A 27,557-nucleotide genomic window follows, 5' to 3' on the forward strand; every position below is an offset into this window, starting at 1 on the left:
CATGGATTATTCATGTTATTAGGAAGATCAGGCATTTCGTCTCCCTCAAGAAACTGTGTTGTAGCACTGACAAAAACAAGCAGGTAAGGCCTTCAGTTTGCTTCATGTGCTTTGTCGGCGTGACCATGCATCCCTTACCCCCTCACCACTGCTCTCTCTCTGTCTTTCTCTGTATCTATGGTAGTTGCCAATTTAGAGGCTTTAGGGCAAAATGAGGCCCTTAGACAAAGAGTAAAAGAAAAGATTCTCCAGCAAGCCTATGCACTTTATTAGTAATGCTCCATAGGTTATGATTTAGCTTGTGACTGAACGGCGCAGGACCAATATATTTAATGATATCATAAAATGTTTTTTCTTCCAAATAAAAGCTGTTCTAATTTTCTACCTTAATTTCTTACATGAAAAGTATATATTTATTTGAGCATTTCACCCCTATAAATTCGTGTCAAAAACAGAAATCATTTGCAATTAGTACTGCGATTTTCTTTAACCATTATGTCATGCAGAACAATCAGAGAAGGCAATGGCACCCCACTCCAGTACTCTTGCCTGGAAAATCCCATGGACGGAGGAGCCTTGTGGGCTACAGTCCATGGGGTTGCGAAGAGTCGGACACAACTGAGCGACTTCCCTTTCACTTTTCACTTTCATGCATTGGAGAAGGAAATGGCAACCCACTCCAGTGTTCTTGCCTGGAGAATCCCAGGGACGGGGGAGCCTGGTGGGCTGCCATCTATGGGGTCGCACAGAGTCAGACACGACTGAAGCAACTTGGCAGCAGCAGCAGCATGCAGAACAATATATTTGAGTGTTTTCTGAAGTAACAGAATTTTAATGTTGCTGTATTTAGGAACTTTATTTAGGTAGTTTTATCATAGAGAACAGCAATGGTGTGTCATTTTTTCTTATTGATTTATACTTTAGTACTGGATTGTGTGTATTGTCACTTTATGCTTTAAAGTTTGTTGATTAAAAGCTATTCAACAAACATAATTACTAATGGTCTATTTTTAATAAAAATTTATTTATTTAGATATACTCGATGTGCAATATTATGTAAATTTCAGTACAACATAGTGATTCACAATTTTTTAAAGGTTATAGTCCATTTATAGTTATTATAAAATATTGCCTGTAATCCCTGTGTGGTACCATATATCCATGTAGCGTATTTATCTGATGCCTAGTAGTTTATGCCTCTTAATTCCCTGCCCAATTTTCCTCTCCTCCCTTCCTTTTTCCCACTGGTAACCACTAGTTCTCTATACCTGAGTCTGTCTTTCTTGTTTGTTCATTTTATTTTTTATATTCCACATATAAGTGATATCATACAGTCTTTCTCTGCCTTATTTCGCTTCACGTAATACCCTCCAAATCCATCCATGTTGTTGCAAATGGCAAGATTTCATTCTTTTTATGGCCGAATAGTATTCCATTGTGTGTGTTTGTGTGTGTGTGATCTATTTTTTAAAACCTTTCAAACATGGCCTTTGACTTAGATGAAGATTTTAACCGAAGGGACAGTGTCTATCAAGGATATGAAGGGCTTCAGGGTGTAATCCCTTTCGGGTAACGTGTCGGAGACGTGGGAGGTGGCTGGGGTCAGGAGGAAGCCTGGCCAGGCAAGCAGGTAAACTAGGGAACCGCAGACTGAAGATTTCTGGGCTCTTCCCGGTGAGAAGGTGGCTTCCGAGGACACAGGCTGAGTGCAGTGAGCTTCCAGCTGGTATGTAAACCCTTGGAAGGTATCCATGTCCATGCTTCTTTAGAAACTAATGATTCGGTATTTGTATATATTGTGAAGTGATCACCACAGTAAGTGTAGTTAACATCTATCACCATACATGGTTACAAGTTTTTTCTTTTAATGAGAATGTTGAATACCAACTCTTAGCAAATTTCAAATATGCAACGTGGCATTACTAACCATAGCCCAGGTTATACACCACATCCTCAGCGCTTACTTGTTATAACTGGAAGCTTGTACTTTTTGACTTCCTGCATCCCTTTCACCCACCCCACCCCTACCTCTGGCAACCACCAAACTATTGTCTGTCTGAGTGAGTTTTTGTTTTAGACTCCACATATAAATGATTACATATTGTATCTTTCTCCACCTGACTTACTTCACTTACATGGTGCCCTCAAGGTCCATCCATGTTGTTTTAATTGGCAAGATTTCCTTCTTTCTTGTGGCTAAATAATATTTCATTATGTGTATAGAAACCACTTTTTCTTTATCCATTCAGCCATCCACGGACACTTGGGTTGTTTCCACATCTTAGCTATTGTAAATAACACTGCAGTAAGCATGGGGTGTATATCTTTTCGAGCTAGTGATTTTATTTCCTTTGGATAAATACCCAGGAGTGGAATTTCTGGATCATATGGTAGTCCCATTTTTAATTTTTTTAAGAACTCCTCTTCTCTTTCCCATACTGTCTGCACCAGTTTACATTCCCACCAGCCGTGCACAAGGATTCCCTTTTCTCGACATCCTGGATCACTCCTGTTCTGTTTTTTATTTACTTTTTGGTGATAGCCATTTTATTTTATTTTACTTTCTGGTGATAGCCATTTTAATGAGTGTGAGTTTATATCTCATTATGGCTTTGATTTGTATTTCCCTGATAATTAGTGATGTTGAAAACCTATTTGTGTACCTGGAAGTCTTCTCTAGAAAAATGTCTGTTTAAATCCTCCATGCATTTTTTAATTGGATTGTTTGTTTACTATTGCTATTGAGTTGTATGATTTCTTTTTTTTTTTTTTTTTGTATGATTTCTTTATATTTTTTAGATGCTAACTCCCTTATCAGCTATGTGATTTACAAATATTTTCTCCCATTTGGTATGATATCTTTTCATTTTCTTGATGACTTTGTCTAGTCCCAATTATTTATTTTTGGGGTCTTTTTTTGCCCTTGCTTTTGCTGTCAAAACAATCACTGCCAAGACCAGTGTCAAGGAGCTTATCTCCTATGGTTTCCTCTAGGAGTTTTCATGATTTCAGGTCTTATGTTCAAAACTGTAATCAATTTTGAGTAGATTTTTGTGTATGGTGTAAGATAGTGGTTCAGTTTCATTCTTTCCCATGTAGGTATTTAATTTCCAACATCATTTACTAAACGGACTATTCTTTCCTCTTTGTGTATTCATGGCTTCTTTATCATAAACTAATTGACCGTACATATATATATGTGGGTTATATCTGGACTCTCTGGTGATCAACATCAATAGGTACGTTGATCTGTGTGTTGTTTTTATGTACCATCCTGTCTTGACTACTATGACTTTGTAGCATAGTTTGGAATAACAAAGTGTGATACCTCCAGCTCTGTTCTTCTTTCTTAAGAATATTAGAAAAGCATTCCAGAATAACAAAAGCAACCATGTACTTTTTTGAAAGGTTTAGTTCAACATAAAAATGCCTCCATCAGCATGGTTTCATCTGGAATCAAGCAGTTTTCACTAGGGGGATTTTTGTAGAAACTGATACCTGTGGTGTTACTATGTCTCCAGTCAGTTATGTGTTAATACCTTAAGTCCATGCAGAGAAGCAAGTCCTTGGAGACCTCTGAGGAAGGAGGGGAACTGACTTTCATAGGTTAAAAAAAAAAAATTCAGCCGCCAAGCTTAGACATTGCAGGCGGAAGGATGAGGTCTGCGTGAGAGGTGAAATGGGTGCAGGGAGAACCATAGGATATCCTGGGGGCTTTTTAGAGACACACTAGTGAACCCAGGCAGGGCAAGCCAGCGTAGGGGCTGTGACACCACAGTGCAGGACACAGGCCCACTGGGTGCGTTCACGCCTTTTCAGAAATGAGTCAAGTCAACCCACATCCAAAGCCAAGCACAGCCTCCGCCGCTGGCCAGGGCTTGCTCCTTCTCCTTTGCCACTTTCTCTTTTAGTGAACCCGACCCTGTCTCCTGTTATCATTCTCCCTGCAGCTCCATGTCCCCAAATTCTGCCAGCCAGCCATGGTCCAGCCCCAGAAACATCAAGTTCCAGCTCCGTCCTCAAGCCCCTGAAGTGCCTTCGTTGCTGTGTCGTGCCCACCCTTATGATGCTACCCGTGTGCCTCCCTGCCCTCTTCTCTCCAGCAGGGTCCTTGGGCTGTGCTTGCGTGCCTGTGCTGCCTGGCACCTAGTGGGTTCCCAAGCCGTCGGTGAGCTGGGATGGACGTGAATGTTCTGGTCCTGCCTTCTTGCCACCTGTAAGCTCTTCCTGCCTCCCGGGGTGGAGGCAAGCCCTTCGCACAGGACTTAGGGATGCAGAAGAAGAGGGGCCACCTCCTCTTTTCTGAGGCTCGAAATAGAAATGTCTTTACTGCCATAAATTAGCTGCTGTTCTGAGAAGGGTGAAAACGCGGGGCTCAGATGTCCTGAGCCATTGACGTCACCTACCGGTGCTACACTGGCCTGGAGAGACACTTTAGACTTTCCGATAACAAAGGATTTTTATATCTCTGGCCAGCCATGGTGTTTTTCCTCCTCATCAAAGGAGGCTGCAGTGAATAAGTTGATGGGTCTGTGACAGGAAGGCTCCCTGGGGGTGGGAGCAGCCCGTCTACAGGCAGCTCCGGTAGCACTGCTTTCTGGGGTTTAGCCCTGATGTCAGAATCCACCCATGGGTCTGCATTTTAACAAAGGATGAAATTGGAAGCCAGGCGGCTATCTCCTGCTGGTGCTTGACTCAGCAAAGATCTTTTCTTCCTGGATCTTTCCTAGCACAGCCCACCTAATCAGCATCTCCTGAAAAGATTCCCTTGTTCCTGTAAATTTTTGCCAAAAGGCTGGAAATGCCCCAGGAGGTTTGTCTGCTATCAACATCAGCTCCCCCTGCAGCACTCTCACACTTTCTCCCCAGATAAAGTATTAATATTAACGAGCTGTTCCGTCTGGTTCCAGGGACACAGCCTCTGCTCCGGAAGCCATGGGGTCCACAGACAGATAAACAGGACACGTTTCTAGAGCACAGCGTGGGGAGGTGTGAACTGGGTGCTCGAGAAGCACAAAACACAGGACCGACTGAGGCTGGCTGTGATTTTTTCGGTGTCCTCTAGGACAGAGGGCTACAAGCTACGGGCCAAACGTGGCCTGCTTTGTAAATAAAGTTTTATTGGCTCACAGCCTCACTCTTGGTTACATAGCACCTGTGGCTGCTTTTATTCAACAGCAGAGTCAAGCGGGTACAGTGGAGACCGTGTGCCCAGCAAATCCTAAAAAAGTGCTCTCTGGCCCTTTACAGAAGAAATTTGCCTGCCTCATTTCTAAAGGTGATTTTCTTTCTTGGATCTCCTACTTTCTGAGGTCAGGGACCATCTGCCAGTCCTCTGGAAGGGCCCCCTCCATGCCTGTGGGATTTCAGGGGTCTGGAAAACACAGTCCAGGGGTCAGACATGTATAGCGGAAGGAGGCTTCCGGGATCCCAGCTTTACACCAGCTCTTCCTAAGCTGGCCTGGTCAAAGCAGAGGGGGTGTCAACATTGCCTCCCCCATAGCGCCTACCCCCCAGCCCAGTTTCAGTGCAGCCCACATTCTCATTCCTGCAAGCCTTGGCCATTAGAATACGGGGAGCGTCAGTCAGTTCAGTTGCTCAGTCATGTCTGACTCTTTGCGACCCCATGGACTGCAGCACGCCAGGCCTCCCTGTCCATCACCAGCTCCCGGATTTTACCCAAACTCACGTCCATCGAGTCAGTGATGCCTTCCAGCCATCTCATCCTCTGTCGTCCCCTTCTCCTCCTGCCCCCAATCCCTCCCAGCATCAGGGTCTTTTCCAATGAGTCAACTCTTCGCATGAGGTGGCCAAAGTACTGGAGTTTCAGCTTCAGCATCAGTCCTTCCAATGAACAACCAGGACTGATCTCCTTTAGGATGGACTGGTTGGATCTCCTTGAGTCTCCAAGGGACTCTCAAGAGTCTTCTCCAACACCACAGTTCAAAAGCATCAATTCTTTGGTGCTCAGCTTTCCTTAGAGTCCAACTCTCACATCCATACATGACTAATGGGAAAACCATAGCTTTGACTAGACAGACCTTTGTTGGCAAAGTAATGTCTCTGCTTTTTAATAAGCTGTCTAGGTTGGTCATAACTTTTCTTCCAAGGAGCAGGCATCTTTTAATTTCATGGCTGCAGTCACCATCTGCACTGATTTTGGAGCCCCAAAAATTAAGTCACTGTTTCCACTGTTTCTCCACCTATTTGCCATGAAGTGATGGGACCAGATGCCACGATCTTAGTTTTCTGAATGTTGAGTTTTAAGCCAACTTTTTCACTCTCCTCTTTCACTTTCATCAAGAGGCTCTGTAGTTCTTTGCTTTCTGCCATAAGGGTGGTATCATCTGCATATCTTAGGTTATTGATATTTCTACCAGCAATTTTGATACCAGCTTGTGCTTCATCTTGTCCAGCATTTCTCATGATGTATTCTGCATATAAGTTAAATAAGCAGGGTGACAATATACAGCCTTGACATACTCCTTTCCTAATTAGGAGCCAGTCTGTTGTTCCATGTCCAGTTCTAACTGTTACTTCTTGACCTGCATACAGATTTCTCAGGAGGCAGGTCAGGTGGTCTGATATTCCCATCTCTTTCAGAATTTTCCACAGTTTGTTGTGATCCACACAAAGGCTTTGGCATAGTTAATGAGGCAGAAGTAGATGTTTTTCTGGAACTCTTTTGCCTTTTTGATGATACAGTGGATGTTGGCAATTTGATCTCTGGTTCCTCTTTTCTAAATACAGCTTGAACATCTGGAAGTTTACGGTTCACGTATTGCTGAAGCCTGGCTTGGTGAATTTTGAGCATTACTTTACTAGCGTGTGAGATGAGTGCAATTATACGGTAGTTTAAGCATTCTTAAACTTTAAGCAAATCCCAAAGCATTTGCCTTTCTTTGGGAATGGAATGAAAACTGACCTTTTCCAGTCCTGTGGCCACTGCTGAGTTTTCCAAATTTGCTGGCCTATTTTAGGATTTGAAATAGGTCAACTGGAATTCCATCACCTCCACTAGCTTTGTTCATAGTGATGCTTCCTAAGGCCCACTTGACTTTGCATTCCAGATGTCTGGCTCTAGGTGAGTGATCACACCATCGTGATTATCTGGGTTGTGAAGATCTTTTTTCTGTAGTTCTTCTGTGTATTCTTGCTGGGGAGCATAGTGCTCTCAAACACCAGGCGTCCGTGGCAGGCTTGGAGCCCTGGGGCAAGTGCGGGGCTGCAGCTGGTGAGGTCCGTCAGACTGCATCACCTGTCCATGTTCTCAGGAGGAGGGAGACACACAGCCGTAGCAAAGCCTCTGGGAGACGCACGTGTCTCATGTCCAATAAGAGGAAGTGGTTTTGTTGTGAAGTCAGAAAGCACAGCCCACCCAATGAGCAGCTCCCGAAAAGACTCCCTTGTTCCCCGGGGTAGTAGCAGGAGAAAATCATGGCCGGCCTTGGAGGAGGCAGTCTGCTTTCTGACTAACATTACAGGACAGAGGCTGCTTGAGAGCAGACTGAGACCAATTTGACCTGGACTTTGCACAGGGCTTTCCAGAGCTACACAAGAGAAGTTCCTGCCTTCGGAATTTCACTGAGCACCTCCTCACCCTCATGACAGGAAGGTTGTTTCAGCCCTGGAAAATAGGAAGGAGATAATCTCTGAATGCAGGAGAGCTATTTAATGTGAATCCATTTGGCTTAGTGGAATCTTTGTTTCTGACAGTGAAAATGTGTGCAATCATCATCACGGACTAATATCAGTATGGGGACAGGCATGTGGAAGTGCCTGCTTTAAAAGCACTTTCACACACGTGACTTATTTTGGGGATAGTAGAGGCAGAAATAGGGACTGAATTGGCCAAGTTTGCAGTTATGAAACCTTGTTTTGAGATAAGCTTTTCAGGGTTCATACTACCATGCCATTTTATACAAGAGACTTGAATGTCTGTGGATTTTGATATCCATGGGGGTGGAGGACGACTGGGGGGTGGGTCCCATGGATGCCAAGGGATGACTGTATTTTGTTTTATAGTAAACTATTTAATCTTGAAATTGTTGTAAATATTAGGGGAGAATAGAACTTTGCTGTAATAATAATGCATAATACTAAGCCTGTCATAATTGCCTAAAACAAGATACAAAGGATGTAGGTGCCAGGGAGTGAGAAAAAGGAACGGAACAGATCTTTAGTTTTGTGAAGACTGAGTGAGGAAGGAGAAATGGAGCCCTGAAGGCAGAAGCAGTGGAAAGTTTTAAGGTATCATATTAGGCTCAATATGGGAAAGAATTATTAGAATTGAAGTGGAATCGGTGGCCTCTGTGGGTAGTGAGTTCAGTACCATGGAGGTAATCAAATAGAAGTACACTGAGCCTTCAGTGGGAAAAGCTGTCTAGGAAGGTCACACATTGGCCGGAGGTTAGACTAGAGCAGTGGTTCTCTAAATGTGGTTCCCAGGAGCCGTAGTGGCCCCAGGAATTTGTCAGACTTACAGAGCTCATCTACAGAATCAGAAGTTCAGTAGGTGGGCCTGGGCAACCTGTTTGTTTGTTTGTTTGTTTATGGCTCTGCTGGCTCTTCATTACTGCGTGTGGGCTTTCCCTAGTTGCGGTGAGTGAGGGCTACTCTCTCTAGCTGAAGTGTGTGAACTTTACTGCGGTGTCTTCTCTTGTTGAGGAGCATGGGTTCTAGGCGTGCGGGCTTCATTCTCCTGCGGCACGTGGGATCTTCCTGGTCCAGAGATCGGAGGCCGTGTTCCCTGTCCTGGCAGGCAGATTCTTAACCACTGGATCATCAGGGAAGCCCCTGCCAGCCTATTCTAATAAACCTTCCAGGTGCTTCTGACTCACTCGGAAGTTTAAGCGCTACTGGCTAAGAGGAATGGTTTCAAGATTCTGTTATGTGAATTCCAATCACAGGTTGATGAGCAGAGGCTGTTCTGGATTTGATAGAGTCAGGAGCTGGTTTTCACTTCTGGCCCTCCAGCTTTCCCCTCCTGAGCTTGAGGCCCCTGACCCAGGCGGCTCAGAATCCTGTGTCCAGACGACCCCCAGCATGCTCCGTGTTTGCCCAGCTTATGCCCTAGACCTGCCCATCCCAGACTGAACTGCAGCTCATCCAATGGTAACGTCCTCCACGTGTGAACCATTGTGAGATTCTAGGAACTTAGTATGAAAAAAGAACATAGATTAGCTCATTAAAGATATCTCAGTCGCATGTTGATTCCATGTTGAAACGATAACATCTTGCACATACTGTGCTTAAAATATTAAACTAATTTCACCTGTTTATTTTTTAATGCAGCTACTAGAAAACGTAAAACTGTATATGTGACCTGCATGTGTGGCTCTCACAATATTTCTGTTGGAGGTCTGGCCCTTCCCTCCCCTGCTGAATCGTACCCCAGAGCCAGCTCCCCGCGCCCTCTCACAGGCGATAGAGGGGCCCACGTAGCTGTGCACACAGTCCAGCTCCTGCCAGAGTCAGCGCAGACTCACCGAGCCTCCCAGGAATGCTTTCCCGTGATGTGACAGGTGCTGAAGCAGACTTCCAGAAACACTTTTGTTTGGGATGATGTAAGGGTCACCTTTCGTTGGTTCTCAAACTGCCGCAGAAATCTAGCTGCCACTTTCCAAAGCTGTAGGGTAGACAGTGGGGAGCAAGGGGCCCCCCTCCCCCCAACCCACCGCCCCCACGGCCCTGGAGTTCCCACCCTCAGGCTGGCTTCTCTGGGTGTGCCTCGCCTCTTGCTGCCCTGACCTCTAGTATCCCCCCATCCTGCCCCTCCAGGCAGGTGGCCCGGCTGAGAGACATCTGCATGATTCAGGTGCTTACCCTCAGTGTGCACAAAACAGGGGCCTAATGCTCAGACAGCCTCACCCACCGCCTTCTCTGTAAGACGGGAAGAGTATGGCAGGTGATGGGACCCAGGAGGGAAAGGTGGGGAGAGTCACTTGCTCCTTTCTAGTCGCTGCTGATCTCCGGTGATAAAACACATTTTCAGTGCATCCTCAATCCCCACTACTTGAGATGTATCGCATGGGGGTTTTTTGTTTTCTATTTCCTGTGCTAACATAGAAAATGTATCCATGGAAACAAGGTGGGGAGAATTTTTTTAATAACACCATTATACTTCTGCATCCTAAAAATACACTCTTCAAGTTTCTGCTCTGTTGAGGACCTCAGTATCCAACTAATTCTACTTGGATTTTATTAGAGTGTTGATTTTATCCTCACTTTCTATACTGTTGCTTTTGGTGGCAAATATATCTGAGATGCACTTCTCCTGACCATAAGAACACAGAATCACAGAGTTGTTGGGAAGTTCGTCTAGCCCGTTTCTGTCCCCCAGATATGTAATATATGTCCTCTTTAAGTGAGCATTGTCTGGATTGTCTGTGTCACCCATTTTTGAATGATGCAGACCCTTTGCAGCTTCCTTCAATCCAGGTTCTCTCCCTTCCAAGAATCTTCCTGAACCTGCCTGTCTCCTCTGTCCCCACGGTGAGGGTGGTGGTGACTCTGTGTTTCTGTATCATCCATATGCTTTGGGTCAGTTCTCACCTTGGGCCACTGTGTGTGCCCAGTAGATATCAGGGAAGTATTTTGAAAGCCAGCTTTTACTCCTTAGTACAGTGACATTCAGAAGGCACAGGAAATCAAAGGGACAGCCTTGTCTAGTCCCAAGTTATTATTACGTGTAGAGTTTTGATCTGTACACATATCACATGCTGCTGTGAAGAATATCTGCTGTGTTTTCCCATGGCACATATCCAAGTGTGACTTCTTAAAAGGAAGTGGGAGAAGAAGGACACTGCCGCTGAAAACACAGCTCGAGTTATCCCTGAACGTGGCTGTTCATGTTTAGAGATGGCCTTTATGCCATCAGTGCATCACCACGGCACCGCGTCTATACAGATGCACTTGACTCACAGTAGGTGCCCCAAATATTTGTCGATAGATTTAGTAAAGCCACTAAGTAAACAAAATTTTTCCATTTAGCTTTAGTACATATTTACGCGGAGCTATTTAAAGAAAGGCCTCTGGTGTTGCAAAACCACAGCTTTTCCTGAGAAACCACGTTGGAGCGACCAAAACCCTGAGCAGAGGAGGGTGCATATCTGTGGGGTGTCTGAGGGTAAGACAACCCTGAGCTCCCAACAGGGAACAGGACAGGATGCTGAGGATGCAGCCGTGGGTCATGTGTGTGGGAAAGCCTTGGCTCGCAGGAGAGAGAGGGGGCCCTTAGGCCTGGCGCTGGGCACAGCAAGCTTCATGAGACCCCAGAGGCTGAAGCTGAGAGAGTCACCTGGCTGACAAGGGGGAGGAGTGACCGAGAATATTCTGGGCACGTGTACCTGCGCTGAGCACCGTGGGAAAGGAGGCTGCCTCATTTCAGGTAGACGCAGGCACTCCGTCCCTTGTGGGCAGCAGGGCAGTAGGCCTGAGGCTGTCTGCCCGCCACTGGAATGGGACACCTTTGCCCTGGCTGCTCCTTATCCAGTTCTCTCTTCCACAGCAGGAGGTATTTATGGGTCTTCCCAGGTGGCACCTGTGGTCCAAAAACCCACTTGCCAGTGCAGGAGAAATAAGAGGCTTGAGTTTGATCCCTGGGTGGGGAAGATCCCCTGGAGGAGGGCACAGCAGCCCACTCCAATATTCCTGCCCGGAGAGTCCCATGGACAGAGGAGCCTGGCGGGCTGCAGTCCATGGGGTCGCACAGAGTCAGACGTGACTGAGTGACTTAGCACGAACGAGCTAGCCTGTGGTGGGGACAGCCAGGAGGCAGAGGATGGGAAGAACAGAGGGGGAGGAGTTCCTAAGGCCAAGCCGGGAATCCAGTTTCCCTCTGTGTGAGACCCCACGCCCGCTCACCTGTACAGCCCGCCCCATTCTGTGGGCCTCAGTACCGAGGCCTAAAGAGGAAGACAAATTCGTCTTGCTGATGAATGGTAAACAGACATAGCTGAGCTATTTCTTAAATGTTAATGTTGCCTCTTGATCTCTGACACATTTAAGACAACTAGGATTGAAAGAGGAAATTCTCTGTTGGTCTTTGAGAAGAAGGGCTTTCCTCTCAAAGTTTAGCTAAAATTCCCAAGACTGCATTTTCGGATGATTGGTGTCATTCACACTAATGATAGATATATATTATCTAAGTGAGCAATATTTGCTCACTGTGGAGACTTAAAATAATTCAGCACAAGAGGTTTTTGCCTTACCTTAGACCTGACTTCACTCTAGGACACGACTGAGGGACTCAACTGAACTGAGACCTGATTTAGGTTAAAGTTTTACTTAACCTGTTTTTATGCAATTTATGAGTATTAGCAATTGATAGAAATTGTTCTTTTTCCAGAGCAACAGTTGGTGGTTGCCTCCTCTGAAGGAATTAACTTCACTTTACACTAGAACTTTTCAGTTTGGGACACGTGCTCACCTAAGCTGCGCATTCATTCCTCTAGTCAGTAAGCAGCAACGGCCTTCCAGCACTGTGGCCTGTAGAAGAGACAGGATGGCTGAGAATACAGTCACCATGTTCCACCCCATATCTGCTGAAATCCTTGGCTTAGCTCACGGGACCACCCCTTCCACTCAGGCCCACCACCCCCAACCTGGGAATGAACTCAGAGCACCTCTACTTTCCTCATCTCCCTGCATTCGTGAAGCCACTAGTTCTGAAGGCTGTGTCTTCCTCGAAGCTCTCGGCTTCATGCCCCTTTCTGCCCCGGGGCCCCACTCATCCCACCCCATGGCGGCCTCTGGCTGTCTTGCAGGAGCGCCCTGGCTGCTCTCTCTGTCTCCACTTAGGGGTGTGCAGGGACCGCCTCATACAGGCTCATGAGAGCTGACCGTTCAATTTCTGGAGTTCTGTGAGTCATTATTAAAATTAAATCATGCTGTTAAATAAATTTTTAAAACAGGTAATAAGTACTCAAAAATCTACAACTTATTGGGTGTTACCACATTTTACTATTATCTGTGCTCTTGAGGTTACTTACATTTCTTTTACCTGCATGGGGGAAGTGCATAGAAAGTATCTCACATCTCCCCAGCCCATGTTCAGTGATATCATGTTGGTAGCTTCAAACAGCAATGGTGGGGATATTTTTAGACTGAGGAAATCAGTAAATGCTATAAATCAGGACTTAAAAAAAAAAAAAAGCACAGTTTATTAAGTGCTCTTCTTAATATTATTGTGGTGAAAACAGAGAACTCCCCCTCCCTCCAAAGAATGTTTTAATTTGTATTTAAGTATCTGTTAACTACTCACATCTTAAAAATCTTTCTACAGCATCATACACCCTTGGAAAATTCTGAACAGAGAAATTCATTGCAGGAAAAATGCTCAGGAAAGACATGGTTCATATGGATTAAAAATAAAAAAACTTTATGTATGTGACTTAGTCTAGATCACAGTTTTATCTGCATTGGCTCAGATTTTTAAAACTGAGACATTACTGACAAATAACACTGTATTAGTTTTAAGTGAACATACAATGATTTGATAGACATACATTGCAAAATTATCAACATCGTAAGTTAACATCATCACTACCCAGTTAGAAATTTTTCTCTTTTGATGAAAAAATTTAAGATCTACTCTCTTAGCAAATTTCAGATACACAATACAGTATTACTAATGCGTACATGTATCCTCAGAACTTGATTACCTCATAATTAGAAGCTGGTATCTCTGGATCACCTTCACTCATTTCACCCACCTCTCAACCCCCCACCTCTGGCAACCGCCAGTCTGCTCTCTGCAACTGTGAGATCAGGCTTTTTGTTTTTAGATCCCACATACAAGAGATGTCATAGTATTTGTCCTTCTCTGAATTATTTCACCTATCATAATGCTTCAAGGTCCAGTTATTGCAAATGGCAGAATTTCCTTCTTTAGTATAGCTGAGTAATATTCCATTGTATATATAAATGCAGGAGATCCCCGTTTGATTCCTGGATCGGGAAGATCCCCTGGAGAAGGGATAGACTACCCACTCTAGTATTCCTGGGCTCCCCTGGATTGTCTGTACTCATTCCCAGATTTTCTTTATTTGTTCATTCACTAGGGGACACAGAGGCTGTTTCCACGTCTTGCCTGTTGTAAATAATGCCGCAGTGATCATGAAGGTGCAGCTATCTTTGCAAGACAGTGACTTCATTTCCTCAGAATAAATGCCCTGAAGTGGGATTCTGCATCATATGATAGTCTCATTTTTAGTATCTTGAGGACTCTTCATACTGCTTTCCAAAGTGATTGTACCAATTTGCATTCTCACCAACCACGCACAAGGGTTCCTTTTCCTCCATATCCTAGCCAACACCTGATATTTCTTATCTTTTTGATAATAGCCATTCGAACAGATATGAGTTGATATCTTGTTGTGGCTTTGATTTGCATTTACCTGATGATTAGTGTTATCGAGCACCTATTTGTATACCTGTTGGCCATCTGTATATCTTTTTTACAAAAATATCTAGAGAGATCCTCTGCCCATTTTTTAATTGGATGATTTTTTTTGCTATTAAGTTATATGCGTTCTTTCTTTTGTATATTAGCCCTTTATCAGATACGCAGTGTTTTCTCCCATACTGTAGGTTGCCTTTTCATTTGGTTGATGGTTTCCTTTGCTGTGCAGAAGCTTTTAGTGTGATGCAGTCCATCTTGTCTATTTATGCTTCTGTTGCTTTTGCTTTGGTATCAGATTTTTTACAAATCATCACCAAGGCCAGTGTTAAGGAGCTTACTTCCTATGTTTTCTTCTAGGAGTTTCGTGGCTTCAGGACTTAAATTCAAGTCCTCAGTCCATTCCAAGTTGATTTTTTGCGGAACATAAAATACTGGTCAGTTTTTATTCTTTCGAATGTTGTTGTTCAGCATCCTTTTATCTTACATATTTATTAGCAAATTATTTTAGTTATAGTTATTTTTATTACTTTTGTCTTTTATAAGTGACAATCTACCACCTTTACAACATTAGATTGTTTTTTGTATATTACTCTCAACAGTGAGATTTATACTTTGTGTTCCTACTAGTTAGTTCTCTTTTATTTCACCTTAAAGAAGTGTCTTTAACATTTCTTCTAGGGCCAGTTTGTGCTGTGCTGTGCTTAGTCATTCAGTTGTGTGTGACTCTTTGCAACCCCAAGGACTGTAGCCCACCAGGCACCTCTGTCTATGAGGATTCTCCAGGCAAGAATACTGAATGGGTTGCCATGCCCTCCTCCAGCGAATCTTCCCAATCCAGGATCGAACCCAGGTCTCCCACATTGCAGGTGGATTCTTTACCATCTGAGTCATCTGGGAAGCCTAAGAATACTGGATGGGTAGCCTATCCCTTCTCCAGGGGATCTTCCCAACCCAGGAATCAAAGCAGGGTCTCCTGCACTGCAGACAGATTCTTTACCAGCTGAGCTACCAGGGAAGCCCAGGGCCAATCTAGTTGTTACGAGCTCCTTCAATGTTTCCTTATGTGTAAAACTCTTTATCGCCTTCAATTCTGAAGAATTCTGGTTGACAGTTTTTTTTTTTTTTTTTCCCCCAGCACTTTGAATATATCACGCCATTCCTTTTTGGCCTGCAAAGTTTCTGCTGAAAAATATGCTCAGGGTCATATGGAAGTTACCTTGTGCATAACAGATTGTTTTTTTCTTGCTGCTTTTAAGATGAGCCCTTGTCTTTGACTTTCGAGGATTTAATTATAATGTATGTTGGTGTGGGTCTGTTTGGATTCATCTATTTGAAACTTTTGCAGCTTCGTGGATCTGGATATCGGTTTCCTTCACTCACCGTGAAGTTTTCAGCCATTATTTCTTAACTAAGCTTTCTATCCCTTTCTCTCTTCTCTTCCTGGAATTCCTGTAATGCAAATATTGGTTGTGCGCTTCAGTCTTTTTCATTCCTTTTTTCTTTTTGCTGCTCGGAGTGAGCCCACTGCCCTGTCTTTTGCGCTCACTGATCCTTTCTTCTGCTTCATCTAGTCTGCTGTTGGCCCTCCTCTTTTGGAGTTTTCACTGCAGTTATTATATCATTCAGCTCTGGGATTGATGCTTGGTACTTATTTATATTCTCTCTCTATTGAAATTCTCGCTTTGTTCAGGCATTGTTCTCCTGACCTCAGTAAACACATTTATGACTGTTATTTTGAAATCTTCGTTAGGTAAATTACTTATCTCTACTTACTTAAGGCCTTTTTCTGGGGCTTTTTATCTTGTTCTTTCATTTGGAACATGTTTCTCTGTGTCTTCACTTTACTTGATTCTCTGTATTGGTTCTGTGTGTTAGAAAAAACAGCTTGATGAAACTTAATGCTCTACCCTGCCCGAGCTCTTAGTTGGCCCTCATGTCTGTGTGATTGTCTGGGCAGCCTGCTTTGAGTTAGTGGTTTCTAGAGTTGAAGGTGTGCCAAGACCTGTCAGTGTCTCAGTGGAGAGGATCTAGTCAGAACCAGATGGAGGCTGATTGGAAATGGGACCCTCAGGCAACAGCTCTTGAAGTTGGAGACGGAAATGGCAAGCCACTCCAGTACTCTTGCCTGGAGAATCCCTTGGACAGAGGAGCCTGGCAGGCCACAGCTCATGGGGTCAGGAAGAGCTGGACACGACTGAATGACTAAATCACCATCGCTCTTACAGGTGAGACTGGGCATTTCTCTGTGCTGCCTCTGTGCTGTGCCCTTGGGGGACAGCCTGTTAAGAACTATTTTTCCATTTGTTGCAGTCCTGTCGAACCTCTGAAAGAAGCCCTGCTGGCTATCAGAGCCAGGCAATCAAGGGGTGTCTCCTGGCTGGCAGCCACAAAAACCAAGGTGCCGTGTATGTGCACAAGCTCCTTTCCAGGAGATTGTGGTTGGTGTTCAGTCGCTCAGTCATGTCCAATTCTTTGCAACTTTATGGACTGCAGGATGCCAGGCTTCCCTGTCCTTCACCACCTCCTGGAGTTTGCTCAAACTCAAGTCCATTGAGTCAGTGATGCCATCCAACCATCTCATCCTCTGTCGCCCTCTTCTCTTGCCTTCAGTCTTTATCAGCATCAGAGTCTTTTCCTATGAGTTGGCTCTTCACTTCAGGTGGCCAAAGTATTGGAGGTTCAATATCAGTCCTTCCAATGAATATTCAGGGTTGATTTCCTTTAGTATTGACTGGTTTGATCTCCTTGCAGTCCGAGGGACTCTCAAGGGTCTTCCCCCACACCCCAGTTCCAAAGCATCAATTCTTTGGCTCTCAGCCTTTTTTATGGTCCAACTCTCACATATGTACATGACTACTGGAAAATCCATAGCTTTGACTAGATGGACCTTTGTCAACAAAGTGATGTTTCTGCTTTTTAATATGCTGTCTAGGTTTGTCATAGCTTTCCTTCCAAGGAGCAATCATCTTTTAACTTCAGGGAGATGCCAGCAGCATGAAGCAGAAGGACAGTGCAAAAATGGCCTCTGCTGGTGTCCCAGTCCCTGGATAATATTGCAGTTGGTCCCAACATGTGTGTTAAATTTGAAGCCTGCCCTTTAGATCAAAGCTTCAAGATAAACAAATAGACCTCTTTCACAAAAAGACTGAGTGAATGTCTGTTTGCTGTCTGCTCCGGGCCCTGGTGTTTAGCCATGATGAGTTTGCATGGGCCCTTTAAGAACCATGAGTTCCCCATAGCCTTGCAGGTCTCATGGATCCAAGCACTGTTGGCTTCAAAGCTAGACATTTGGGGTCCCATATCTCAGGTGGAAGTGGCCAGCTGTGGCATCCAAACTCTTTGCTTCTCAGGAGAAGCTGGGGGTTTCCACTTGATTCTGTGTTGCCGTGCTGGGGGTAGGGTTTGTGATAAGATGGTTGCTCAACCTCTCCCCACAACTTCAGTGTGCGATTTTTCTCATTCACTTGTGTAGGAGTTGCTCAGCTCATTTCCAGATTTTTTCCAGAGGGAATTGTCCCCTATGTAGTTGTAGATTCGGTGTGTCCATGAGTTGAAGATCCTCCTGTGTCACCATCTTGAATATTAAAATTTCCAGGATTTATTTTGTGGTTGATTTTCTAGATTTAAGAAAGTGGTGGAGAGAATGTTAATCATGCAGATTAAATTTGAATAGGCATCAAGTCTGTAGCAGTTTCATTGTGAATAGTGCAAAATTTAAAGAAAGATATCCCTCCAGTATTCAAAAATTACGTGAATCAACGAAGAAGCTTCTCGCATCATTGCTGAGGAAGTGGGGTTCCTGTGCAGCGGGTGTCTTGCTTCCGTCTTACTGCTCAGTGTACATCAAAGTATCAGCTCACATTCGGGTTGAAAATCCACTCATTAATCAGTTGCAACCATACTTAGGCCACTCAGACAAGAGCTCAGAGAAAAGTCAACAGAAGTATTTTGTGAGAATCAGTTGACTATAGGGAATTTATGGTAAAGAGTATTTTATATTCTAGTATTATTTGGAAACTGTGCTACACATCTTTTTAGAAAGTTGGCATTTTTTTTTCCTTAAAGGACCAGGTGGTAAATATTTTAGATCCTACAGTCTCAGTTGCCTCTGCCCATCTCAACTCTGCTCTTGTGGTAGGAAAGCAGCCATAGGTGATGTGTAAGTGAGTGGTCAAGGCTTTGCTATAATATTGTATCTACAGAACCAGATGATTGACTGGCCCCAGGCCTTACTTTTGTCTGCTCTCCATCAGTAGAAGGTGTGATAAAGGTAGCTATGGCTATGTATACATTTTTCAGCCAGTCAAGTCTTTACCCACACACATAAATCATCATCCCATCCAGTCCATAGTCCTCATTCTAAAGTGTTCCCCAGTGGCTCCTCGGGGTCTAAAAAGCAATCATCAGGCATCTTTCTGGAGCAAACAAAGTCCTCTGTGCGCCTGCACACTCCCCACCACTTTCACTGCACTTTGTTCCAGCCACACCAGGCTCTACTAGTTCCCTAAACACACCAGCTTTTTCACGTGTGTGGGCATTGCTCCTACGCACCCCCCCACCTACTCTTCCTTCCACCTGGGGACTCTTGCTTGCCTGACCCAGGTCAGGCTTCCCCCTGTGCTGTTTGCCTGGCCACCCTCTCCCCCTCTCTCCTACTGAGTGCATTTAGCTCTTCTGAAAACCCCCTGGAGGAAGGAAATGGCCACCCACTCTGCCAGTCTATCCTGTAGATTGGCAGGCTACAGTCCATGGGGTCACAAAGAGCTGGACACAACTAAGCAACTAACATTTTGGCTTCCCTTTTCACACTAGACCCTGCTCATCGAGGGCAGCTCATGTCCCAGCATCCTGCCTCCCCATCTCCTGCTGATGCTACTGAACTCATGCAATGCATTCTTTGTTGATAATTTTATTTCCAATGAACTAATTTGGCTGCATCAGGTCATGGTTGCAGCACGTGGGATCTCTGTTGTCTCATGCAGGCACTTTCATTGTGGCGCACAGCCTCTGGTGCGAGGCTTCAGGAGTTGCAGCATCCGGGCTTAGTTGCTCCACAGCGTGTGGGAACTCAAGTCCCTGACCAGGGCTGGAACCTGTATTCCCTGCGTCGCAAGGTGAATTCTTAACCACTGGACCTCCAGGGATGTCCTTCAGTTGTAACTTCTGATCAGTGGAGCTTGTCAAGGATCTTATGTTTTTAAGAGTCACAATAAGATGTATCATGTATTGAAGACTTTGTATCCCTTACTCTGCTGGCATTTTTCATACCTTAACTCCTATAATCCTCACTGCAACTCCATGAGGGTAGATATAATGACCCCCATTTTACAGATGAGGAAACTGAGGCCTGGAATGGTTGCATGTAGATGCTATATGACAGAACCAGAATGCACATCTTAGAGTAGTTACCAGTAAGGTTATAAAATAAATACAAGTGTATATTACAGGCAGTTACACAAGAGAAGGGTTTCCCTCATAGCTCAGTTGGTAAAAGAATCTGCCTGCAATGCAGGAGACCTGGGTTCGATTCCTGGGTCAGGAAGATCCTCTAGGGAAGAAGTGGCAACCCACTCCAGTATTCTTGCCTGGAGAATCCCATGGACAGAGGAGCCTGGCAGGCTACAGTCCATGGGGTTGCAAGAGTTGGACACGACTTAACAACTAAATCACCACCACCACCATACAAGAGAAAGGCTACTCTTACTGGCTAAGCTGGGGGACAGCTTCATGGAGGAGGTGTTGACTGAGGTGGAATATTATTCATCCTTGGGGAGAAGAAGCCCATCCAGGAGCAGAAAGATAACCAGAGGAGAAGCAGGAATGGTGTGGCTTGGCCCTGCCCTCTTGTGTGGTGTAGACCAGAGGAGATGCGGCTGAGAGTCAGGCTGGGGCTCAGCCTCTCAGCTCCCTGCCTCTTTTACCTGTCTATACCTTCCTCTGACAGTCTGTACCCTTCCCCAGGCATATCAGGGTCTCGGGACATCCTGGTGGGTGTCTAGATCAAAGTAAATCACGTCATGTGCTCCACGCCCTAATCCAACCGCCACATACCAATGAAATCAAGTTTATACGTGCATTTGATGTGCCATGAAAGTAAACTACATCAGGGCATTTTGGGGGCCCATGTAGAATAAGAAGGTAAGGTAGCAAAGTGTCCACAGAGGAGCCTGGAACTTCTTGAGAAAAGCTGGAACCTGGTATGTCCGCTGCTTGTGAAGGTTATTGAAGCACCAGGACCAGGTACTCATTCAGTTCAGTTCAGTTCAGTCGCTCAGTCGTGTCCAACTCTCTGTGACCCCATGAATCGCAGCACACCAGGCCTCCCTGTCCATCACCATCTCCCGGAGTTCATTCAAACTCACGTCCATCGAGTCGGTGATGCCATCCAGCCATTTCATCCTCTGTCGTCCCCTTCTCCTCCTGCCCCCAATCCCTCCCAGCATCAGAGTCTTTTCCAATGAGTCAACTCTTTGCATGAGGTGGCCAAAGTACTGGAGTTTCAGCTTCAACATCAGTCCTTCCAAAGAACACCCAGGACTGATCTCCTTCAGAATGGACTGGTTGGATCTCCTTGCAGTCCAAGGGACTCTCAAGAGTCTTCTCCAACACCACAGTTCAAAAGCATCAATTCTTCGGCACTCAGCTTTCTTCACAGTCCAACTCTTACATCCATACGTGACCACTGGAAAAACCATAGCCTTGACTAGACAGACCTTTGTTGGCAAAGCAATGTCTCTGCTTTTCAATGTGTTATCTAGGTTGGTCATAACTCTTCTTCCAAGGAGTAAGTGTCTTTTAATTTCATGGCTGCAGTCACCATCTGCAGTGATTTTGGAGCCCAAAAAACTAAAGTCTGATACTGTTTCCACTGTTTCCCCATCTATTTCCCATGAAGTGATGGGACCAGATGCCATGATCTTCATTTTCTGAATGTTGAGCTTTAGGCCAACTTTTTCACTCTCCACTTTCACTTTCATCAAGAGGCGTTTTAGTTCCTCTTCACTTTCTGCCATAAGGGTGGTGTCATCTGCATATCTGAGGTTATTGATATTTCTCCCAGAAATCTTGATTCCAGCTTGTGCTTCTTCCAGCCCAGCGTTTCTCATGATGTATTCTCCATAGAAGTTAAATAAGCAGGGTGACAATATACAGCCTTGACGTACTGCTTTTCCTATTTGGAACCAGTCTGTTGTTCCATGTCCAGTTCTAGCTGTTGCTTCCTGACCTGCATACAGATTTCTCAAGAGGCAGGTCAGGTGGTTTGGTGTCCCCATCTCTTTCAGAATTTTCCACAGTTTATTGTGATCCACACAGTCAAAGGCTTTGGCATAGTCAATAAAGCAGAAATAGATGTTTTTCTGGAACTCTCTTGCTTTTTCCATGATCCAGCAGATGTTGGCAATTTGATCTCTGGTTCCTCTGCCTTTTCTAAAACCAGCTTGAACATCTGGAAGTTCACGGTTCACATATTGCTGAAGTCTGGCTTGGAGAATTTTGAGCATTACTTTACGTGTGAGATGAGTGCAATTGTGCATTAATTTGAGCATTCTTTGGCATTGCCTTTCTTTGGAACTGGAATGAAAACTGACCTTTTCCAGTCCTGTGGCCACTGCTGAGTTTTCCAAAGTTGCTGGCATATTGAGTGTAGCACTTTCACAGCATCATCTTTCAGGATTTGAAATCGCTCAGCTGGAATTCCATCACCTCCACTAGCTTTGTTCATAGTGATGCTTTCTAAGGCCCACTTGACTTCACATTCCAGGATGTCTGGCTCTAGGTGAGTGATCACACCATCGTGGTTATCTTGGTCGTGAAGACCTTTTTTGTACAGTTCTTCTGTGTAGTCTTGCCATCTCTTCTTAATATCTTCTGCTTCTGTTAGGTCCATACCATTTCTGTCCTTTATTGAGCCCATGTTTGCATGAAACGTTCCCTTGGTATCTCTAATTTTCTTGAAGAGAGCTCTAGTCTTTCCCATTCTGTTGTTTTCCTCGATTTCTTTGCATTGATCGCTGAAGAAGGCTTTCTTATCTCTCCTTGCTATTCTTTGGAACTCTGCATTCAGATGCTTATATCTTTCCTTTTCTCCTTTGCTTTTCGCTTCTCTTCTTCTCACAGCTATTTGTAAGGCCTCCCCAGACAGCCATTTTGCTTTTTTGCATTTCTTTTCCATGGGGATGGTCTTGATCCCTGTCTCCTGTCCAGTGTCACGAACCTCAGTCTATAGTTCATCAGGCACTCTGTCTATCAGATCTAGTCCCTTAAATCTATTTCTCACTTCCACTATATAGTCATAAGGGATTTGATTTAGGTCATACCTGAATGGTCTAGTGGTTTTCCCTACTTTCTTCAATTTCAGTCTGAATTTGGTACTCGTTAGGTGTGCGGTGATGCCCTTTAGTGTTGTCAGATCTAAGCGGTGCTTCAGAATTCATCTTCCCATCATATTTGGACATATGCAGCCAGTCGAAGCTTAATACCCCAACCACAGTGTCTCCAAGTCCTTTGCCTAAAAGATCATTTGTTTCAACTACAGTCAGAGCGGAGTTTTGTCTCTGAGGATTTTATTCCAGCTTGTGGACCTTCACAGATATGATGTCTTTTAAATTCTAAAAAGAAAATTCCAGTAAGTATGCTCTCTTCCAGTACCATTGCTAGAAAAAGGAGCAAGAAAGAGGAAGCTTTTCCCCATAATAATGGTAAATGGCATGTTTTCTATTATAGTTGCTCTGCCCCATTTTGGAGAAATCTGACTACTGCAGAAATCTGACTCGGGTTTGCTGAAGGCTGAGTTTCTGGTTGTGGTTTCAGAGCCTGGCTCCAGGGCACTGAAGAAAGCATCTTCTTCATCTTCACGTCCTCCCCTTCTTCAGTTGAGAATCACAGTGTAACTAACACGCGTACATGCTCAGTCGTGTCTGACTTTTTGCAACCCCATGGACTGTAGGCCACCAGGCTCCTCTGTTCATGGAATTTTCCAGGCAAGAATACTGCAGTGGGTTGCCATTTCCTCCTCCAGGGGATCTCCTGACCCAGGGTTGAACCCGCATCTCCTGCCTGGGGAGGCAGATTCTTTAGACCACTGTACCACCTGGGAAGCCCATCACGGTGTAAGGAGTGGGGTAAATAATGCTTTTCCTTATTAGTCAAGAAAGGTGATTGTGGGCAGAGAGCTGAACAGGTGTGACACGTACTCAGGGGCAAGAGGGGAGGAAATGAACGGCCCGTCTCAGCCCAGCGCCATTTATTCCACAGGTGCTGGTTGAATTGCTGTATCCTGAGCATGAATGAGAACTACGGGACAATGCAGAGAAACCACAGGTGCAGCCTGCTCTCAGGCGCCTTTGAGTCTAGGAGAGATTGGTCCGCAGGTGTCAGAGCATTACAACTATCAAAGTGAATTTAAGGGCCTAGGCACACAGCGTTGACTCTGGAGTTACACACGGAGAGGAAGGCAGGTTGAGGGCAGGCAGGGGATAATCCATATGGAACACAGAACCACGGATGTCCCTACAGGAGGAGTGTTACAGCCACTCACTAGCATGAGTGAACAGCTGCCCCTGTGAGCACTCATGCTAAATGGTAAGGAAGGTGGTCAGTTAGGTTAATGCAGTGGTTCTGAGTCTTGGCTGCATGTTGGAACTACCTAGAGAGTTATTTAAAAAAAAAAAAATTTAGTGATGGCTGAGCCCCCAGGGCTCTGATAGAAGGGGCTGGGGTATAGACTGGGCATGGGGTTTCCAAGAGCTCCACAGCAGACTCTAATGTACTTGTCAAGGTCGAGAACCACCAGGCTACAGAGTGGCTTGGATCTGGTGTGACGGGTTAGGTTCGTCTAGGGAACTTTTCTGCTGGACGTTTTGTAAGGGGAGAGGAGTGTGGTTTGCGGAGAAGGCAATGGCACCCTACTCCAGTAGTCTTGCCTGAAAAATTCCATGGATGGAGGAGCCTGGTAGGCTGCAATCCATGGGGTCTCGAAGAGTTGGACACAACTAAGCAACTTCACTTTCAGTTTTCACTTTCACGCATTGGAGAAGGAAATGGCAACCCACTCCAGTGTTCTTGCCTGGAGAATCCCAGGGACGGGGGAGCCTGGTGGGCTGCCGTCTATGGGGTCACACAGAGTCGGACACGACTGAAGTGACTTAGCAGCAGCAGCAGCAGTGTGGTTTGACCAGAGGACTGTGGAAAGGTCAGCGAACAGAAGGATGGCCTGTGTGTAATTCACACAGGGGAGGCCAGGCCACCGTGGAACTGCCAAGGGTGAGGCCAAGCCTTCCTCATCTTTGCGTGTCCCCCCCGGGCCTGGACACACAGAAAATGTCCGTGGAATGGGTGTTTGCAGCCTGCAGGAGCGAAGCCTTGGGGTTTGGGCGGCAGTTTCTTGAGGTTTCTGCGGGGACTCGTCTACAGGCAGCGTCTGGACCGGGAGGCCCAGGGCACAGCACTGACGTTGAGTTCCAGTAAGTGGGCAGGAAGGGCGTCTCAGACAGGCACTGGCCCTAGAGAAGGCGGGTGGAGGAAGCGCTGTCTCTGCTGGCTCCAGAGGCTGTGGAGGTGGAGACCCTGCCTGTCTTCTCAGAGGGCCCCTGGCATGCAGGGCGGGGGCAGGGCACCCCCAGAACTGATGGGGGATGTTCCCCGTACTTGTCCCCCGACCTCAGATTGGTCCCAGGCACAGGAGCTGCTGTATCCTCAGGGGCTGCCCCAAAGGCACCTGACCTCCTGATCACAGGGAGACTTGGGGACACATGCAACAGAAATTAGTTCCGCCGTCTGCGTCCCAGGCCCTGTTATATGTTAACTGGCTGTATCCTTCTTTTCCATTTCTTTTCCACACGAACACTTCGTGGCTAGGAGATCTGGTTGGGGAAGTAATGGTGTACATGGGATTCTATTTCTGTTTCCATTTAAATGGAAGAAATTCACCCAGTACCCTTTAGGCCATGACAGTGACTTCTTTTTAAGTGTTTTCAATAGATCATCCATCTTATGGCTCTCCAGGGCAGAAAGGCTAGGTCTTGTTTCCCTGGCACCGTGGTCCCCCTGCCGAGGCTGCCCCCTTTAGCCACAGAAGCACGAACGTGTGTAAGCGCCCGTGTCGAAGGGTGCGGCCCGGCTCCTGTCCTGGGATCGCACAGTGGATCGCGCGGTGGTGCGGAGAGGACGGTGCTTCCCTGGGGGAAGCCAGGACCGTGCTGCGAGGCCGGTCTGGGAGCTCAGAGCCTCGGAGCTGACCTGAGGGCTGACCCGTGCCCACTGGCCAGGCTCCGGGGGCGGGGCGGGCGGGGGGACTTTCTTCTTCAGAGGAGATCAGCCCTCACCGTGGTCGCGGCTCTTCCTCTGGGCCTGCGAACCGCGGCGCCCGTGCTTGGGGCCGCACTGCTGCGGACGCAGCGCCTTCCCTCTGACCGGAGGCGGGGCGGGGGCGGACCCGGGCCGGTCCTTGTATGCGAGGCCCTGTCTAACCTTTGGATAAATCAGTGAGCGCTCGGGGAGTTGTTTGAGTGGTTGTTCCAGAGTTGTTTTCTGGCGGGCATTAAAATAGAACATCTTTACAAAACCTAACCAGGACTCGTGGGGGCTTCAGGGTTCGAGGATTTGCTCATGACTGAGGGCGTCAGGCGCAGAGCAGGACAGAGGCTGGGGCGGGGGTGGGGGGGGACCGGGGCGTCCAGGCCCGTGGGGGGGGGGGGGGGGGGCCTCTCCACTCATCAGCTTCCCTTGCAGCTGGAGAGTAAACTGATAGGGGAAAAAAGACCTTTCAGAATGTGGGTTTGAGACAATATTGACTGCTATTTGTGAACTTACAAAGAGTCATGTTAGTTGCTCAGTCATATCTGACTGTTTGTGATCCCCATGGACTATAGCCCACCAAGCTCCTTTGTCCATGGGGATTCTTCAGGCAAGAATACTGGAGTGGTGCCAGGCCCTCCTCCAGGGGATCTCCCCAACCCAGGGATCAAACCCAGGTCTCCTGCATTGCAGACAGATTATTTAGCATCTGAGCCAGTACGAAAGCCCACAAAGAATTTCAGTTCAGTTCAGTTCAGTTGCTCAGTCATGTCTGACTCTTTGCGACCCCATGGACTGCAGCACGCCAGGCCTCCCTGTCCATCACCAACTCTGGAGTTCACTCAAAGTCAAGTCCATTGAGTCAGTGATGCCATCCAACCATCTCATCCTCTGTCATCCCCTTCTCCTCCTGCCCTCAATCTTTCCCAGCATCAGGGTCTTCTCCAGTGAGTCAGTTCTTCACATCAGGTGGCCAAAGTATTGGAGTTTCAGCTTCAGCATCAGTCCTTCCAATGAAAATTCAGGATTGATTTCCTTTAGGATGGACTGGTTTGATCTCCTTGCAGTCCAAGGGACTCTCAAGAGTCTTCTCCAACACCACAGTTCAAAAGCACAAAGAAGAGTGGGTGTTGAAATTTAGTTTCCTGAGACAACACAATATTTTTCCTAAAAAGGGAACGGAAAAAAGGAAAGGAAAACCACTGGTCTGGGTTTGTTCAGAACAAATCTCATCCTTCTGCAGCTGAAGGTGAGCCAGAGTCCTGATGCACTCTCCGGGGTGAGGTCTGCATTCCTCCTGGTTCAGGGGTACAGAGAGAGGGCGTCACCCCTCGTGGAGGGCGCTGTGAAGCAGGGCTGTGGCTGATGTAATCTCTGGCCCAGAGCACACTTTCCAGCTAGTCTGGCTGGCAGTACCCTGACCTTTAATTCTGGAAATACCAGTTGTAGCCTGGAGAAGATTGCACTTTGCTGAGGCTGTAATGACACTGAGTCGCAGACATAGGTGAGTCATCTGTCTTCTCATCTATGCGCTGGCTCCCATGGCTGTCCCACTAGAATGCGACTGTCACCTCCAACCCATCGGCAGGAGCCAGTGAAGATGGCCTGGCCTTTGTGACCAGTCTTCCCCCACAGGAGGATAGGGTTCCTCCAGTGTGAAGATAATTTGATTCCCAAGAGAACTCGACCTTCAGCATCCCATTTTCAGTAGCAGAATTTAGAGAAGCAAGTGCAACTTCAGCATGGTCTTTCAGATCCAACTCTCTTCCTCCAGGAGAACACTCCCTTTCTCCACAGTTCCTGAGCGGAAGCTAGTCCTTCTCTCCCAGTCCATCCTGCACCAGAAGATGAATCTGGG

The 27,557-nt window shown here is 46.1% G+C and overlaps 1 protein-coding gene across 4 annotated transcripts in view; it reads left to right on the top strand.

Annotated features, from left to right (window-relative positions):
- The window catches only part of PDE8B (phosphodiesterase 8B), a 260,561-nt gene that overhangs the window by 190,815 nt on the left and 42,189 nt on the right, over positions 1-27,557 (top strand). For all 4 annotated transcript variants that reach the window (XM_027552923.1, XM_027552922.1, XM_027552920.1 and 1 more), the window contains exon 10: positions 23-83. In XM_027552923.1, coding sequence (XP_027408724.1) covers positions 23-83 — 61 coding nt within the window. The remainder of the gene's footprint in view (positions 1-22; positions 84-27,557) is intronic.

The sequence above is a fragment of the Bos indicus x Bos taurus genome, chromosome 10 (assembly GCF_003369695.1).
Source record: "Bos indicus x Bos taurus breed Angus x Brahman F1 hybrid chromosome 10, Bos_hybrid_MaternalHap_v2.0, whole genome shotgun sequence".
NCBI lineage: Eukaryota > Metazoa > Chordata > Mammalia > Artiodactyla > Bovidae > Bos > Bos indicus x Bos taurus.